Raw genomic sequence first — 16,407 nt, 5'->3', positions numbered from 1 at the left:
CAAATGCTAATGGCCTCATTGCTAGATGCACGGCATTGAAACAACAACAACATAATGAAACTGTACTAATTTATTACAGTTAAACCACAACTAAACTGAATCTATACAAAATTTGCACAAATTATACACTTGATACTATTACAATCAATAACAACTGAGGGAAAGCTCCATGTAGAAACGTTGTGTTCACTTCCTGTGGTGTGTCAAAAAGGTGAGTGATGTATTGGCTGAGGGATCCAGAGAGTGGATGGAAGGGAAGACAAAGATAATATATATTACAGAGCTGTCACAAGTTATTTCTTTGTCTGCGAGAGTAATACATACGGTTGCAATGACACATTCTGCATTATACTAATTCATGCTAAAGCTGTATTGTTGAATACAAGAAGATTCTTCAACAAAACTTATATGGGCCACAGCTGAGAAGAAGACATAATAAATATGTCACTCAATTTTACTTTGATCTATTGAAACTGTTGAAGTCACAGTCTGTGAAATGTTACTTAAAAATAATAAAATATTGATGATGATGATGATAATAATAATAATAATAATAATAATAATAATAATAATAATAATAATAATAATAATAATAATGTAACGTAGGAATAAATATATGTCTATACCTTTGCATTAATGTGATACTTGATTGATCTTGTGTTGATCTTCTCACCAAATTAGCTTACTGACATTGACAAAAGAGAAACAACTCATACAAATGGTGCATTTTATGATTTTATTTTTTCGTGCCGTGATATGTGTCTCTGAAGGTATGTCCGCAGTACGAAACTTTTATCACAATAAGAGCACTTGTATTTTTTCTCACTTCTATGCGTCAATTCGTGTGTTCGAAGTTGAGAACTCTGAATAAATTTCTTCTCACAAATGTTGCATTTATGCTGCTTCTCACCCGTATGAGTTAATATGTGATCCCGAAGATGGTGTCGATATCCGAAAGTCTTATCACACGAGTTGCATTTGAAAGTTTTGTCACGCGTGTGATTTGCGATGTGGTTCTCCACGTACTGAGGTAATGCGAAAGTCTTGTCACAAATGTCGCACTTGAAATTCTTCCCGCTCGTGTGTGTCAACGTGTGAGCTATGAGCGACTGCTCTTGCGGGAAACTTTTCTCACAAATATCGCATTTATAAATCTTCTCGCCTGTATGAGTTAAAATGTGATGTCGAAGATTATGCAGAAAACGAAAAGTTTTATCACAAAACTTGCATTTGAAGGGCTTGTCAGGAGCGTGGGTAATTGCATGTCTTCGGAGGTACGGACGTAATGCAAAGCCCTTACCACAAATACCACATTTAAAGTTTTTTTCGTTTTTGTGTGTCGATTCGTGTGATCGAAGATGGGAATGCTGTGCAAAACCCCTGCCACAAATGTTACATTTGTAAGGCTTTTCGCCAGTATGCGTTAACATGTGTGTTAACAGAGTTGGCCGTTGTGTGAAACTCTTATCACAAAGTTTGCATTTGAACTGTTTCTCGCCTGTGTGTGTTAAAGTGTGAGCAATAAGAGCCTGTCTTTGTCTAAAACTTTTCTCACACACATCGCATTTGAAATGTTTCTCGCCTGTGTGTATTAACGCATGTGATGTAAGTGTCTGCTTTCGTGAGAAATTCTTGTTGCAAATATTACATTTGAAAATTTTCCCACTCAAGCCAGTGCGTCTCTTTTGTTTATGATTTTGTATCTTGGTAATGCTTTTGCCGCAATCGAGGTATGTATGATCCTTATCCATTTCTGTAAAAAGAGACGAGTCTTTGTGTTGTGACAATATCTCGCTGTCGTCACTTTCCTGGACTGTCGCGTCTCCATGGCAATATGGCTGCATAGGTCTGTAAATTCAAAGACATCCTTATATAACCCTGATGACTGACTTCACCATCTGCGTGAGACATTATAAGCAATGCTGTTTTATAAATCCCTTCTAACACTGATATTATTATTATTATTATTATTATTATTCTGGGCGAATCCAGAAATGCATATAGAATGTTAATTGGGAGGCTGGAGGGAAAAAGACCTTTAGTGAGGCCGAGACTTAGATGGGAAGATAATATTAAAATGGATTTGAGGGAGGTGGGATATGATGATAGAGAATGGCTTAATCTTGCTCAGGATAGGGACCAATGGTGGACTTATGTGAGGGCGGCAATGAACCTCCGGGTTCCTTAAAAGCCAGTAAGTAAGTAAGTATTATTACTGGGTCACTAAAACATCTATGAACCAGTCAGCAGACAGACTTCAATGATCGGATAGCTTGTCATTGGTCAACGTGAAGGGTATTACAAGATCCTATGATAACATCCAAAGATGAAGTATGGTATGCATTATCATACTAAACTATAGACTGAACGAAAGTGTTTCTTAAGGGGAGACTGTACTTCTATATCTTACAATGCTAAATTCCTCAATTTTGGGAGTACTTTTCTCAGAAGTTATAAAAGATACAAATGTAGAAAAAATAGGACATATGTGACATACCTTTATATATGAAAACAAATCAGTTCATGTTACTTTCGGAACCAGAACTGAAAATTGTCCTCCTGTAAAACTGTACAACAAAGAACTTCCTGAAGCAGACGATGTTAGATATTTCGGTATGCATTTAGATCGCCGCTTAACATGGCGAAAACATATTGAAACTAAACGTAAAGAATTAAATTTTAAAACATAAAAACTCTATTGGTTATTGGGACCTAAATCAAAACTGTCATTAGAAATTAAACTTCTTGTTTATAAAGTCATACTAAAACCAATCTGGACATACGGCATCCAACTGTGGGGATCTGCTAGCAACTCAAACATTGAAATACTGCAGAGGTATCAGTCCAAAACTTTACGTTCCATTGTCACTGCACCATGGTATGTACGTAATGATGTCATTCATCATGATCTTAACATTTCAACTGTAAAAGACGAGATCTCTAAGTTCAGCAAAAAATACCTGCACCGATTAAATCAACATCCGAATCATCATGCATTAAATTTTCTGGATAATAGTCAAACAATAAGAAGACTTAAAAGGACCAATGCTCTTGACCTTCCATTCACTTTTACTACAGCTATTTAAAACATTGTTATTTTTCTTTTGGAGTGTTGTCATGGGATAACATTTCCTCTCATGTCATATTCTTTTATAATATTTACTTATTGTCATTTGTAGACAGATTGTAAATGTGGCATAATTGTAAAAAAAAAAAAAAAGAAAACCTTTATGTATACAACTGATTAAATAAATTGAAAATTCCACTGAGCGGTTGGCAAAAAAATTCATCGATAACATTTTTTGCGTTAAGAATTAGTACCTACTACAAATTCCTTTTTTATTTTTGTTGAAGATTGAAATAATCTTAATTTTTGAACCTACTGTGTAAAATGCCATCACATTGATATTGTATATTAATTTCAGCCTTCTCGGTACAATATTTTCTGAGAAAAGTGCACAAATGTCACAAAAATAAGAAAAAGCAAAAAAATGGTGTCAAAGTTTCGAATGCAATGCTTGCAATGTTAAATTCCTCAATTATGGGAGTACTTTTCTCAGAAGTGATAAAAGATATAAATGTAGAAAAAAATAAGGCATATGTAACATACTTTTATGTATAGAATCAGCTAAATAAATTTAAAATTTCACTGAGCAGTTTGCAAAAAGAATTTCATTGATAACATTTTTTGCATTAAGAATTACTACAATATTTTTGCTGAAGATAGGGCTGAAAGCTGACAATTAGAAAGAATAAAATCATGTTATTATTTTATACATTACAGAAAAAAAAAACGATAAAAACCAAAATTTAATTTTTCTTGTAAAAATTCGGTGTACAGACTCCACTTAACTGATTTGCAGTCTGCTATGAAAGCTGAAGTGGTAAAGTAAGTCTAATTATTTTACTCCGCAACGAGCGTTTATGATTTGTATATCCATACACTGGGGCGGCCCGTCCTTATATGCTACAGTGCTACAGCACAATGATAATTTTTGCTCAAATAATGTATTTGCAATACCACCATAGTATCTGATCTGCCATTTGACAATTTTCCGTGGTTATGTTCATGACGCGTTATAGAGTGTTTAGTCTTCGCTCTTAGCTCTTTGGTGCCTCAGGGGGTACAATGTGCTTCTCAAAACTCTAAATGAGAATGTAGACAATTAATGCGCATGTGCGAAGCTGAAATCACTGTCCTGATTGGCTATTTTTACGCGGGGAAGTGCTGTAGTCAGCTTCAGCACAACACAGCTTGGAGATTGCAAAAGTAAAGCGTAACAAGAGAATGCTTGTTTGTGGAAGAACTCGGAACTATTTACAATGTAGGCCTATTTGGTAATTCAAGTGTCCGACTGCTGCTGCCGTCTACCTGGTTTTTGAGGTTATCCTGAATCAGTCAGCAAGCGACGGAGAATGGAATCCCAGAAAACTGAAGCCAAGGAAGTATGTGACTGTATAATTCAGAAAACTACTCACCGTTTCCAGTCTTTAAGCTATCTAGATGCAACAAAATTGTTAAACGGCAAATTTTCTGGCAATTTTTGGATAGCCTAATTTTCCTGAACGCGAACTTGAAGTTGCTGTCAACAGCTATACTGTATTGAACAAAAGAGTGTTAAAGACACAACTTTGAGTTCTATACGGAACACCTGCTTTCCGGAATATAGATGGAGCTGTTCAATTGTTACGGTACATAGCCTCCAACAATTCACAGGATCCATTCTGTGAAGTAACACTGTCAATAGAAAAGAGTATGATATCCAAGTTGAAGGCTTTAACACCAGGGTAATTGATAAGTTCTGCAGTAGGAAGGAACGTCGTATGGACTTCATATTTCGTCACTAGGCGAGTCTCAAATTAAGATAAATACATATAAGTGTATGCAGTAGGCCAATATAGAAATTGTAGCACACTCATTATTTTGACCACCAGCCGCTACTGTCCATACATCATGCAGCCAGGAGACTATTTCATGAGAATTCCCACGTGATTGAGTTCCAGGTAGTAGTACAATTCATAGAGAGGTTAATAAATTACGGGAAACGAGAAAGTGTTCAAAATAAGAAGCAAATAAAATGACACACAGTGCTCACAGAAAAAACTCTTAATAAGAGAGATGCGAAATCTCGTTTAGAAGAATAGCTTCATTTAAATTATTTGTTCATTTGATTCAGAGATGATCCGATATCAGTATGAACGAATAAGAATGGATTTACATTTTTATTCACCAATACTATTCATTTTTGTTTCACATCCACTTTTTACTCACTAATGACAACATATTACAATAGACTGAGTTAATGGAAAATTGACGAGGTAATAAATGAAAATAGTCATCCTCTGGTGGTCGAGTTAATTGACATAGATAGCATAAAGATATTAACGACATACATCAACTTAAGAGAAAGTGAGATAGGTATATAAAATAAGTGTCCGATCTTTCCCGATTTTTTACATTTCAATGCTAGAAGCGTACTAAAATTTCCATCTTTTATGGGTTACAATATTCACACTTTTTTTGTTTTTCGCATATTATAATAATAATCCGTGGCGCTACAGCCCATGAAGGTCCAAAACCGACCAGCCGGCTGCTGGCCTCACGCCTACATGCTGAAGCAGAGGTGGTCGACCATCCAACTAGAATGGAGGTATCGTGTGATTAGCACGATGATCCCCCAGCTGTTATAGCTAGCATTCGCAACCGGATTTCGCTACCTATCACAGCTCCCCAAGTGCATCACGATGCTGGGTGGGCACCGGTCCCATACACTGGCCGAAATTTCATGAGAAAATTTCTTCCCTCATGAGGACTCGGAACACCGCGCATTTAGTAACGCGAGTCCTAACCAGGATGCCTTAAACCACGACGCCACGGTGCCGGGCTTTGCATATTCCTGTAGGCCTAAATTTATATTTTTAAACCTGAGGTACACTTTTATTCCATAAGTGATTAAAGATTCTGACATTAAAGACATTTCAGGTATTTAATTATATATTGCGATTACTTTAATTCAATTTTGAAAAATCACAAACAATTTTCTACATGCCAAACTAATTCAGATACATAAAAAAATTAATACAAAATTTGAAAACTATTCATGGGGAATATCTTCACAAAAAAAATTAATACATTACAAAAAAAATTATAACACGAGGGATTTCTTTGTGATGTAATTAGAAAAAATCGGAGTGTGATGTCAACCACACCAACTCATTCTACTGCCGAGGTAAAGAAAGCATCGTGCTCTACCTCCATGCCTCCCAAGTGCCTTCATGGCATGTGAAGGGACTATCTTAATTAGAAAAAGATATAAATTATTTGTTAACTCAGAAGCTTCTTAGCAAAGGGATTTCAAATTCAGTCAGTTTTTTTTATTGTAATTTATAAGAATGTATGGTTAAAATTTCAAAGGAATTGGGTGAATAGTTTCGGATTTCTAAATTTCACTCAAAGTTTACCTTCAACATTATATTTGAAGGAATTTCCGTGTACGTGAGATTCATATCAATCTCTATTTTACTTTTATTTTTGAATTTCTTGTTACAGATATGACATAAGGTAAGGATCTACGCAACACGAGATTTTACAAGAATGAAATAATCATGATAATGGCGTTCTTAGCACCGTTATGTTACATATCACTGCGCTTCCAAAATCCTTTATGTCTCTTCAAAAAGATTTGCAAATAAAGAAAAACAATTGCCACTTTTAATTATCTTAATTTTCAAAGTTACTTTCGGTGCAATTACAAGCAAAATGATGATAGTATATCGAAAATAGCTTTGAAAATCAAGGAAATTAAAAGTGACAATGCTTCTTTCTTTGTTCTGCAAAATCTTTTTAGAAACACATAGCGGATTTTGGAGGTGCAATGATGATATATCTCAAGTCCATGCCAATGATGGTTCAATTGAAAAACTTTTTCAAGGACTACTGAAGTATATCATTGAAGAAATTTTTTCTAAAATAAACACACAATAGATAACACATACGATGCATGCTCTCATATTACAATAACAGTGGCTGGTCATGACAATATCTTTGAAAAATATTGGAGTGCAAGAGATCAAATGACTTTATTGTCAAATGCCTGGCATTAGAAAACAACAATATATTACAATTACAAACTATTTATAGCAAAGGTATCCCTACAAATATATTTCGAAGTTACTTTTAAAAATTAAAACAAAAAAGGCCTAATCAGTTCACATAAATTTTGCATTTTGAGTCACATCCCTGTTGTGTGTTGATACATGTTTTCGAAGGTAATCTGGTAGAGCAAAACTTTTATCACAATGACTGCATTTGTAATGTTTCTCATTTGTGTGAGTTTTTGTGTGTCTACGAAGGCGAACAATTTGAGCAAAACTCTTATCACAAAACTTGCATTTATAACTCTTGTCTGGTGAGTGCAACAATGCATGTTCTTTAAGATGCTTTCTATGTGAAAAACTCTTACTGCAAGAGGGGCACTTGTACAGTTTATCACCTGTGTGTTTAGATATGTGTACACGCAACTGACTAACTCTTGTAAAAGTCTTCAAACAGATGTTGCATTTGTAGTGATCCTCACCTGTGTGAGAGAACGAGTGTGTTCGAAGGTAATGTGCTTGGGCAAAACTTTTATCACATAAGTTGCATTTGAAAGGCTTTTCGGATGAGTGAGTTACTACATGATGACGGAGGTATTCTGGACGAGCGAAACTCTTATCACAAATGTCACATTTGAAAGGTTTGTCGGTGTTGTGCGTTGATTCGTGTCTTTGAAGATGGCAACTGCGTGTAAAACTCTTGTCGCAAACGTTACATTTGAAAGCTTTTTCGCCCGTGTGTGTTAACATGTGTACTTTCAGGGACTGACGCAGTGCAAAACTCTTCCCACAAATGTCACATTTCAATGGCTTTTCGTTCCTATGGAGTAATGTGTGATCTCGAAGATTTTGGCGGCATCCAAAACTCTTACCACAAATTTTGCATTTGTAAGGTTTTTCACCTGTATGCGTTAATTCATGCATTTTGAGATTAAATCTTTTTCCAAAACTCTTTCCACAAAGGTTACATACAAAAGAATTCGCACATACATTTGTACGTTCGTCTTGTTTAAGATTTCGAGGCTTACTAATGTCAGCATTTTCTTGTACTTTCTCGTCAGGGCAATGTGGCTGCACGGGCCTGTAAATCCAAAGATTTCTTGTCACAATACTGAATGCCAACATCACAGTTAGCACAATGAGATAGGAAACAAGAAATATGATTCCCATGCAAGGTTATGTGTTTTAATTTTATAGAAATTAGTTTTCGTTAAGTACAACTCATACTGTCAGCTGTTCATCATGTCTATTGTTTTAATGTTGGCGATGCGAAAGTTATTAATATCATAGCTGATTGTCTATAGTATGAATAAAATATCCAATAATTTCAGACTTAACACAGTACTGTCCAGGAGTCAACCTTATTCTTAAACAATTAGATCATCCAGTCCCTGTTTATTCATTGCAATAATAATAATAATAATAATAATAATAATAATAATAATAATAATAATAATAATGGCGATGACGTCGAAGATAACAATAATGATAATGGTAACGAAAAAGATAATAATAATAATAATAATAATAATAATAATAATAATAATAATAATGACGATGACGTCAACAATAATGATACTGGTAATAAAAAAAGATACCAGTAATGATAATGATAATGATAATAATAATAGGTAATAGTAATAATAATAATAATAATAATAATGACGATGACGTCGACGATAACAATAATGATAATGGTAACGAAAAAAATGGTAATGATGATAATAATAATAATAATAATAATAATAATAATAATAATGACGATGACGCCAACAATAATGATACTGGTAATAAAAAAAGATACCATTAATGATAATGATGTGATAATAATAATAATAATAATAATAATAATAATAATAATAATAATAATAATAATAATAATAATAATAATGGTACTTTCCTCGACCATCGAAGAAACGAAGATATTTTAGGAGAACTCCATATGCAGACAAATTATCTTCATATCGAGGAAGATGGCTCCAATATATATCCAGAATGACACCAAACAGGATACAAAAGTAGTCTTACAGTATCACCCACAAGGACGACGAACACCAGGACGTGAGCAACACATCCTCCATATTATATCAAAAACCTATTTTCGGTTTCAGGAGTGACAAAACGCATATATTCACAAATCTCTAAATCGCTATTTTTTGGAACTTCGTAATACTTTATCTAATAAGAGAAATGAAGATCAGTTTTTTCTCCAGAGAAAGAATCATTGAAATTTCATTTCACAGACAAAGAAACAAAAGAAAAGGATGAAGATATTGTTGAGAAATTGCTATACTCACATGCCAGTCACACTGTCTTCCTTTGCAGTCACATCTGGAATTAGCTCCTCCTTCACACTTTCCACATTATATTGCTCTTCCTATAGAAGAAAATATCGTATAAAGTAAATATAACAATGAACTAGTGGAGACAAGGCAAATTGTAAATGGTAAATTAGGGTCCACCATTAATGACTCTACATCACCAACACAGAGACTTCGTCATAATAGAAATAACAGTGGAGGCAACTTTTGAAAAATGAAAAAAAAAAACGAATGAAAGGCCAGTACAAATGGAAAAAGAAGATTATAGCATCTGGGATAGGGATATGTCAAGGTTTGGGCAAGATTAGATCGGGGTGTCTATCGAAAATGTGAAACAAAAATTAGTTACTTCTTAGTTACCACAATTTAATAATCACTGTAAGTACGATTAAGAAACATTAAGCACATTTCAGTCATCTGTCGTCTTAACTTGTTTCTTATGCTCTCTGATCTTTAACTCAACTTTTTCTTCCAATAACATTTCTATGAGATTCCTCACTAATATTAACAGCATCAAAATGACAATAGAAGAAAAAGCACTGATTCAATATGAAAAACTTATCAGACTACCAGGAAACAATTGGCATTCATACAGGCCTCTTTGTAGATTGAAAACTCAAAAAAGTTTCATATCCATGGTTCAAGAATTAAAACAGAAAATCAATATCCCGAATTTAAAAGAAAACTTACAAATTAAACTAAACCCTTTAACTCTGTTAAATATAGAAATAATCTAAATTTTACAGAAGAAATACTGAAATCAGAAGTAAACACTGAAATACTGAAACAATTGTCTTTAGAGACAATTAATATTAGGTACCCTCCACAATGGAGGAACTCTCTGCATCAAAAAAAAAAAAAAAAAAAAAAAAATGGAAAAAAAATGGAACTGTCTGCATCAAAATCCACAGTTAATTCCCGAGTTACCACGAAAATCGTCTGTAGCTGCATTTAGATTGGCAACAGGCCATGATTGTTTGGCCAAACACCTGCATAGAATTGGAATATATCAGTCCCCTAACTGTCCATTGTGCAACTCAAATCAAGAAATGGATTCGGAACACCTCAAAATCTGTGCTTCAGTGGCTGGTCATGATAATATCTTTCAAAAATACTGGAGTGCAAGAGATCAAATGACTTTATTGTCAAACGCCTGGCATTAGAAAACAACGACAACATTTTTGTCAGCTCCACCTTAGCCAAGAATAAATAACTGAAGAACAAAATGCTTACTTTCGTTACTCACGATCATCTGAGGCTTTTAAATTCGTTACTTTCATTACAATTGCTTAAAAAAGAGGTACTTTTTTGTTACTTTGGTTACCGGTAGCTACCTTGGTGACAGGCTGATGTCTGTGACTGACAGCACCAAATTCAGATACAGACAGCACCAAATTCTGCGACTCAACAGTCGAGTATAACCAGTATAACTATGTGACAGGAGATCAAGAATATTCTGTAGTATCTTATCGTCTGCATCATAGATCCAAATAATCATCTTGCATGTCCCTTTTCGCAAAAGACAAAAATAATAAATGTATTTTATCATAAGCCTAAGCTTATCTATACTAATAATAAATCTATAGCCGAAATTTTTCTGGTAATTTTCGATTTTCCAAAAATAATTGGTCCTAACATATATAATTAACCGCCCTGAAACCGAATATCGCTTTTTTGAAATTTTTGTTTATATGTCTGTCTGTCTGTCTGGATGTTTGTTACCTTTTCACGCGATAATGGCTGAACCGATTTATATGAAAATTGGAATATAAATTAAGTTCGTTGTAACTTAGAATTCAGGCTATATGGCATTCAAAATATTTTATTTAAAAGGGGGGTTATAAGGGGGTTTGAATTAAATAAATCGAAATATCTCCCTTTTTATTAATTTTCACGAAAAATATTACATAACAAACGTTTCATTAAAATTAATTTCCGATAAGTTTTATTCTTTACAAAATTTTGATAGGACTGATATTTAATGAGATAAATGAGTATCAAAATTACAGTAACAACGCCATCTAAGGCGGGTAATGAAATAAAAAACAAATGATTTCGTCTATAAGGGGCCTTGGACAACAACAATCGAAAGCTATGAAACATGGCCTACAGAGAATGTTTCTGTGTTTGTATGAAGTAATATCGGAAGCTAAATTAACCGATTTGTATAATTAATTATTAATTCACCGTTGGAAAGTGTAGTTTCTCTAGATGGACATAATGCTATAATGTTATTACAGTAACTTCCGAGTGAATCGAGGACAGGGAAGATTAAAATAGCTTCTTATGCACAGAAAACTTGATAGGCTATTCTGTACATTCATTTCCTGTATTTCCTAAAATAATTTTTATGACCAAATGAGTGGTCTCTGATCAAAATGATCGCATTTTAATTTTTTTAATACAATTTAAATTAAGTAACATAATAAACAATTTACCCTTCTATCAAACACGAATGTTCCCTGGATCAAATGTCCAATTTTAATTATGTAATTACTTTATATTTATTTCTAACGGGTGCAGCGGAGCGCACGGGTACGGCTAGTTGTAAATAAATGCATAGGATTTCACACATAAATGGTAAGTTATACATTAAGAAGTAAGATAAGAGTGCTATGTAACTATCTGGAAGAGCCTTATTATCTATTCGACAAGTATACAAATTCAAGCACGAGAAAGCATGCTTCCAACTAGAGTTGCCAGAACTTAAATCCTTCCTATATTCTTACGTTTTTTACGTTAAAATAAGTCTTCCGTAATTTGAGGGTTAATTACGTTTTTTCACAGCAATATAATTATTTTCAACATGGGATCTAATAGGTCCATATGCAGACTTATTTTTATAATGTTTGTGTGTTTGCACGATGTAAAGAAATATTTTCACAAAACTAGACCTAGTCACTGTCTCTGAAGTTGGCATGCTGGAATATAACAAATGTTTCAAATAATTCAAACGTAATATTGGTTCTCTGTTCAGTACGCCACATTCTAATGCTACATTCTATGTTGAAGGTGTGTTCCCTTTGATGAAGTTTAAGTGATCAGATGTAAGAAATAAGTGTTGTGTGGGCTTGATAAATGCTGAACTACAAGTCTTTCTCAGCTTCAATCAGTCATGCAGAGAATTTATCTTGAGGAATAAAAATCACAAAATTACTTCGGGCTGCCAAATCATCTCTTAAATAAGAGTGATATCAACAATGCTTTAGGTTTTCCTAGGGTAATATGAATGGTTTCAATACACTTATCCTGCAAATATATATTATGGAGGCCTAACATACAAGTTCTGTAAATGTATTTTATAACGTTGAATGTCTAGAATAGAGCTAAGAATGGCAACAACTTCATATCTAAAACAATAAATAATCAATATATGCTACTATATCCCTGGGAATTTCGCATACATCTTCCTTGATTTTTGTTTAAAATCCTTTTTTTTATTTCCTAAATTAAAGCTGTCAATTCTACTGTCAACATAACTCACCTCAACTTCATATTTCACCCTAAGAAATGAATCAGAATCTTCATCTTCACATTTGATGTCTGATACTCCATCAAAGCTCGGTTCAGGGAGTTCTACTTTAATGCCACCCACATTCACTTCCAAGAAATTCCCCACCTGTGTTATCAAATATGAAAAACAAATATTAGTTTCGTAGCAAATTAGTCTCTGAATTTTAAAAAGAAGTACGCCACTGTATGTACTATGGAATAAAACAGACACAATCACTTGCCATAGATGATGGTTTTTCCTCTTCTGCAATAATGTTTTCACATACTGAAGCCAATGGATCGAGTTCAGATTCTGTTTTAATCACATCCATGACAACTGAAAATAAAACCTCAAATTTACATATGTTTCTGTTCATCATGATATACCGTACCACCTTACAAGCAATATCGGTAGACTATTAGGTATCATCGATTTCCACAATTAACCATAATTTATCAATCTTCTTAATGTATCCAGCTGTTTGCTGACAACATGAAGTCCACTATTCAGTTGTTGTTCAACACGAGAAATGAGGGGTATTTTGATCGGTGTTCATTATAGATGCCTGTTGCTAGTAGCCAGAGTTGGGGTGTAGTAGAGTCTCATTTTACAAACCTACGGATCAACAATTGGCTCTCTTCTGACAAAGGAAAAATTTTATAGTCTGTACAAAAGAAACCAAATGACCTGGAAATGTAGGCCTACAAAACCATAATTTATATTCGTTATAAAATGTGATTTGTGTTGTAATTACTGCCTGTTGTATTTTCAATAAATGTTTCAATGATAGTCCATTTAACTACGGTTTCTATTGTTTCAAAAAATTAATCAAACATAAACATACATTTAGAATTGATTAGGAGGCAGATTATTAAACCCTGGGTGGGACGCTATCAAGTATCTACACACAGCATCTGTAGGGACTGCTGAGTATATTTTATAGATACAAGAAAATATTTTTAAACAATTAATTCTTTAAGACTACGAACTTGAGTCAACAGATGAAATTTATACAAAATATTGTGTAAGGCTCTCTTCCAACATTCGTTCTAAAATTACATTGTTCATCAATTATTTAACAACGATGAGATTCGAACCGACTCCAAAATGCAGCATCAGATTACGAGTCATTTTGTAATCCCTAGAGGTCTAGATAAAAAGTCAAAGTATCACGAGTCATTTTATTATGCCAAGACCAGAACAACAGTCTGGAATATTAAAAAAAAAAAGTATAAATTTTAACCATTATTTTAATTAATAACAAATCTGTAGTGTTAGAAATAATTTTACCCTGGCGTCTCGTTATCAATGTATTATTATCCTGAATACATCACAAATAACTCTTGTATTTCAGTTTAAAAATTACTTAAGCACAGTTATATCACATTGGTAGGTATAAATATCGGCTACAATCTAACACAATATAACACTCAATATATCATCACACTATTTAACAGACTAAAGACAGAGAAGTTTAAACGAAGAGCTTCTAATGCCTTTCATTTACAATTAGCTAACAAACATCAGATCAGGTAAAGACAATTAGCCAAGTAGATTATACACATAATTTTCATATAAAACAGGTTTGATCCATTTGCAGTGAGTCGGAACCCAAACTTTTAAAATATCAAATTTATCATTATATCTGCATCGGTGAACTATGATGGTCAAGAGCATTACTCACATTTTAATAATATAATATAGCACATGAGGACTGTTCTTTATGAAGAAGTCTCGAAAGTCCCCCCCCCCCCTCAGCCAGACATGTTCATGAACTATCTCTAAACTAAACTAATAGGCAAAGGCTAGAGTTTTAGAGAGAGTAATAAGAGAAAAGCATAATAATTGCTACTTTTTAAGATTGTATTGTTTTCAAGTGTTAACCCTTACTGGTACCTAGTTAAATTATTATTGTACCTATAGTTCTTTGTTTTGTTCTAATTAAAAATCTTTGTTTTTCTATTTGTATTCAATTTATTTTGTCCAACATTCCACTGTACCTACTACAGGGACACTGCAAAAAAAAATTAATAAATAAAAAAAATACTGTATACAAAACGAAAATAGAAACGCGAGTTAAAGGCCGCATCTCAATTTTTATAGACCTACTTTTTTTTTCATGTACGGAGGAGGGACATGAAGGCTTGCACTGCAGCCTGAGGCTTATTGTGCTTGCCACTCCTATTCTGTGAATGATTGGATAGCCAAACAGCCGTGTTCTTGTACAAGTACAGCATGCTGCACTGTGAACTTAACCAGGGTTATTGTCTGGATGATGATACGTGAATTAATTATGGCGAAATGAGTCCGAGGTTCAACGCCGAAAGTTACCCAGCAGTTCTGCTTCAATTGGTTGAGGGACAACCTCGAAAAAACCGCAACCAGGATTTGAACCTGGCTCGCTCGTTTCACGGTCAGATGCACTAACCGTTACTCCACAGCGGTGGACTTATACCTACATACAGTCAATAATAGTATTATTAATGGAAAATCATGAAAGTACAAACCAAATATAACAATTGTCCTTAAATGTACTATCATCCTCTAATCAATAGGACGTTCTTGGTACCAATAACAGCAGTGTCACAAACCTGAAATCAAATAAAACAAGATTTTCTAATAATTGTTCAAGCATTAAATTATCTGCTACAGAAGGTGACACATGACAGAAATTTATTAAACTAAATTAGTAGTCAGAAGCTCTAGTTATATGACTTTTCATGTTGCAACACAGTTCGAGATAAATGTTTAGCTTGGTGTAATAAATTATGATTTTGCAGGTCTAGACTATAAAGTTCTAGAATTGTGGATTTCAGAGGATGATTTACCATGTCCTAAAGTACAGCTAAAAACTATCGATTACATTTGGGATTCAGAAAAAAGTATGTAGCTCGTCCTGGATTACATCACAGTTCATTGACTACTTCTAGAACTTCTGACTGAAACCCCATGGATTTATAGTCATTGACCAATACTTCCTGATGTTCTGAATTTTGTTTACTTTCAATTTAATTTTTGGTCACAGAGAGAGTTTGTGGTCAGTATTTCCAAAATCAGTACAACATACTTAAATGCAATCTTCATCTTACGATGTTTGATGACGTATACACGTCCGTTGATGTGACATATTAATGAATTTAAATGTGACTATAATAACATTTAAATTCACAAACATACATAAAGCTCAGGACTGAGAGCATGATAAATATGAGAAAGGACAACCACGGTCCACTGCTGTGGAGCAATGGTCAGGCGCATCTGACTGTGAAACAAGCGGGCCCGAGTTCAAATCCTGGTTGGAGTTTTTTCTGGAGTTTTCCCTCAACCAATTTTCTTTTCCAAATTCAAATTAATGTATTTAATACACCAGGTTTACACTACATTAGGTATTACAGCCCGAAAGAGCAGGAGCTCGTGCTTGGGCATAGTTCAGTTTATTATACAAAATAGAAGAGTGTTCATTCAGCACAATAATATTAATATACAGGGTTAGTTAAA

At 33.9% G+C, this 16,407-nt stretch overlaps 1 protein-coding gene across 2 annotated transcripts; it reads right to left on the bottom strand.

Moving 5' to 3' along the window:
- Positions 1 to 273: 273 nt before the first annotated feature.
- On the bottom strand, positions 274 to 16,407 carry LOC138715399 (zinc finger protein 883-like). Of its 2 annotated transcripts, none has more exons than XM_069848263.1 (5): positions 15,417 to 16,397; positions 13,151 to 13,245; positions 12,901 to 13,035; positions 9,393 to 9,472; positions 274 to 1,848 (listed from the first exon to the last, which is right to left on the bottom strand). In XM_069848263.1, the coding sequence occupies exons 1-5, from the start codon at positions 15,448 to 15,450 to the stop codon at positions 729 to 731; spliced, it is 1,464 nt and encodes a 487-aa protein (XP_069704364.1). In that variant the 5' UTR covers positions 15,451 to 16,397; the 3' UTR covers positions 274 to 728. The 2 variants fall into 2 exon arrangements, with proteins under 2 accessions (XP_069704364.1, XP_069704369.1); XM_069848268.1 differs by lacking the exon at positions 274 to 1,848 and adding an exon at positions 7,061 to 8,176 and having other exon boundaries at positions 15,417 to 16,407.

This window comes from Periplaneta americana, chromosome 2, assembly GCF_040183065.1.
Source record: "Periplaneta americana isolate PAMFEO1 chromosome 2, P.americana_PAMFEO1_priV1, whole genome shotgun sequence".
Lineage (NCBI taxonomy): Eukaryota > Metazoa > Arthropoda > Insecta > Blattodea > Blattidae > Periplaneta > Periplaneta americana.
The sequence above is the reverse complement of the archived record's forward strand: the minus strand, read 5'-3'. Positions and strand labels throughout refer to the sequence as shown.

Excerpts from the sequence above, each read along its gene's own strand:
- LOC138715399 (XM_069848263.1), bottom strand. The coding sequence starts at position 15,450 with ATGATAGTACATTTAAGGACAATTGTTATATTTG. Across the intron at positions 9,473-12,900 it reads GGGTGAAATATGAAGTTGAG|GAAGAGCAATATAATGTGGA; the intron begins GTGAGTTATGTT and ends TTTCTTCTATAG. Across the intron at positions 1,849-9,392 it reads GAAGACAGTGTGACTGGCAT|ACCTATGCAGCCATATTGCC; the intron begins GTGAGTATAGCA and ends TTGAATTTACAG.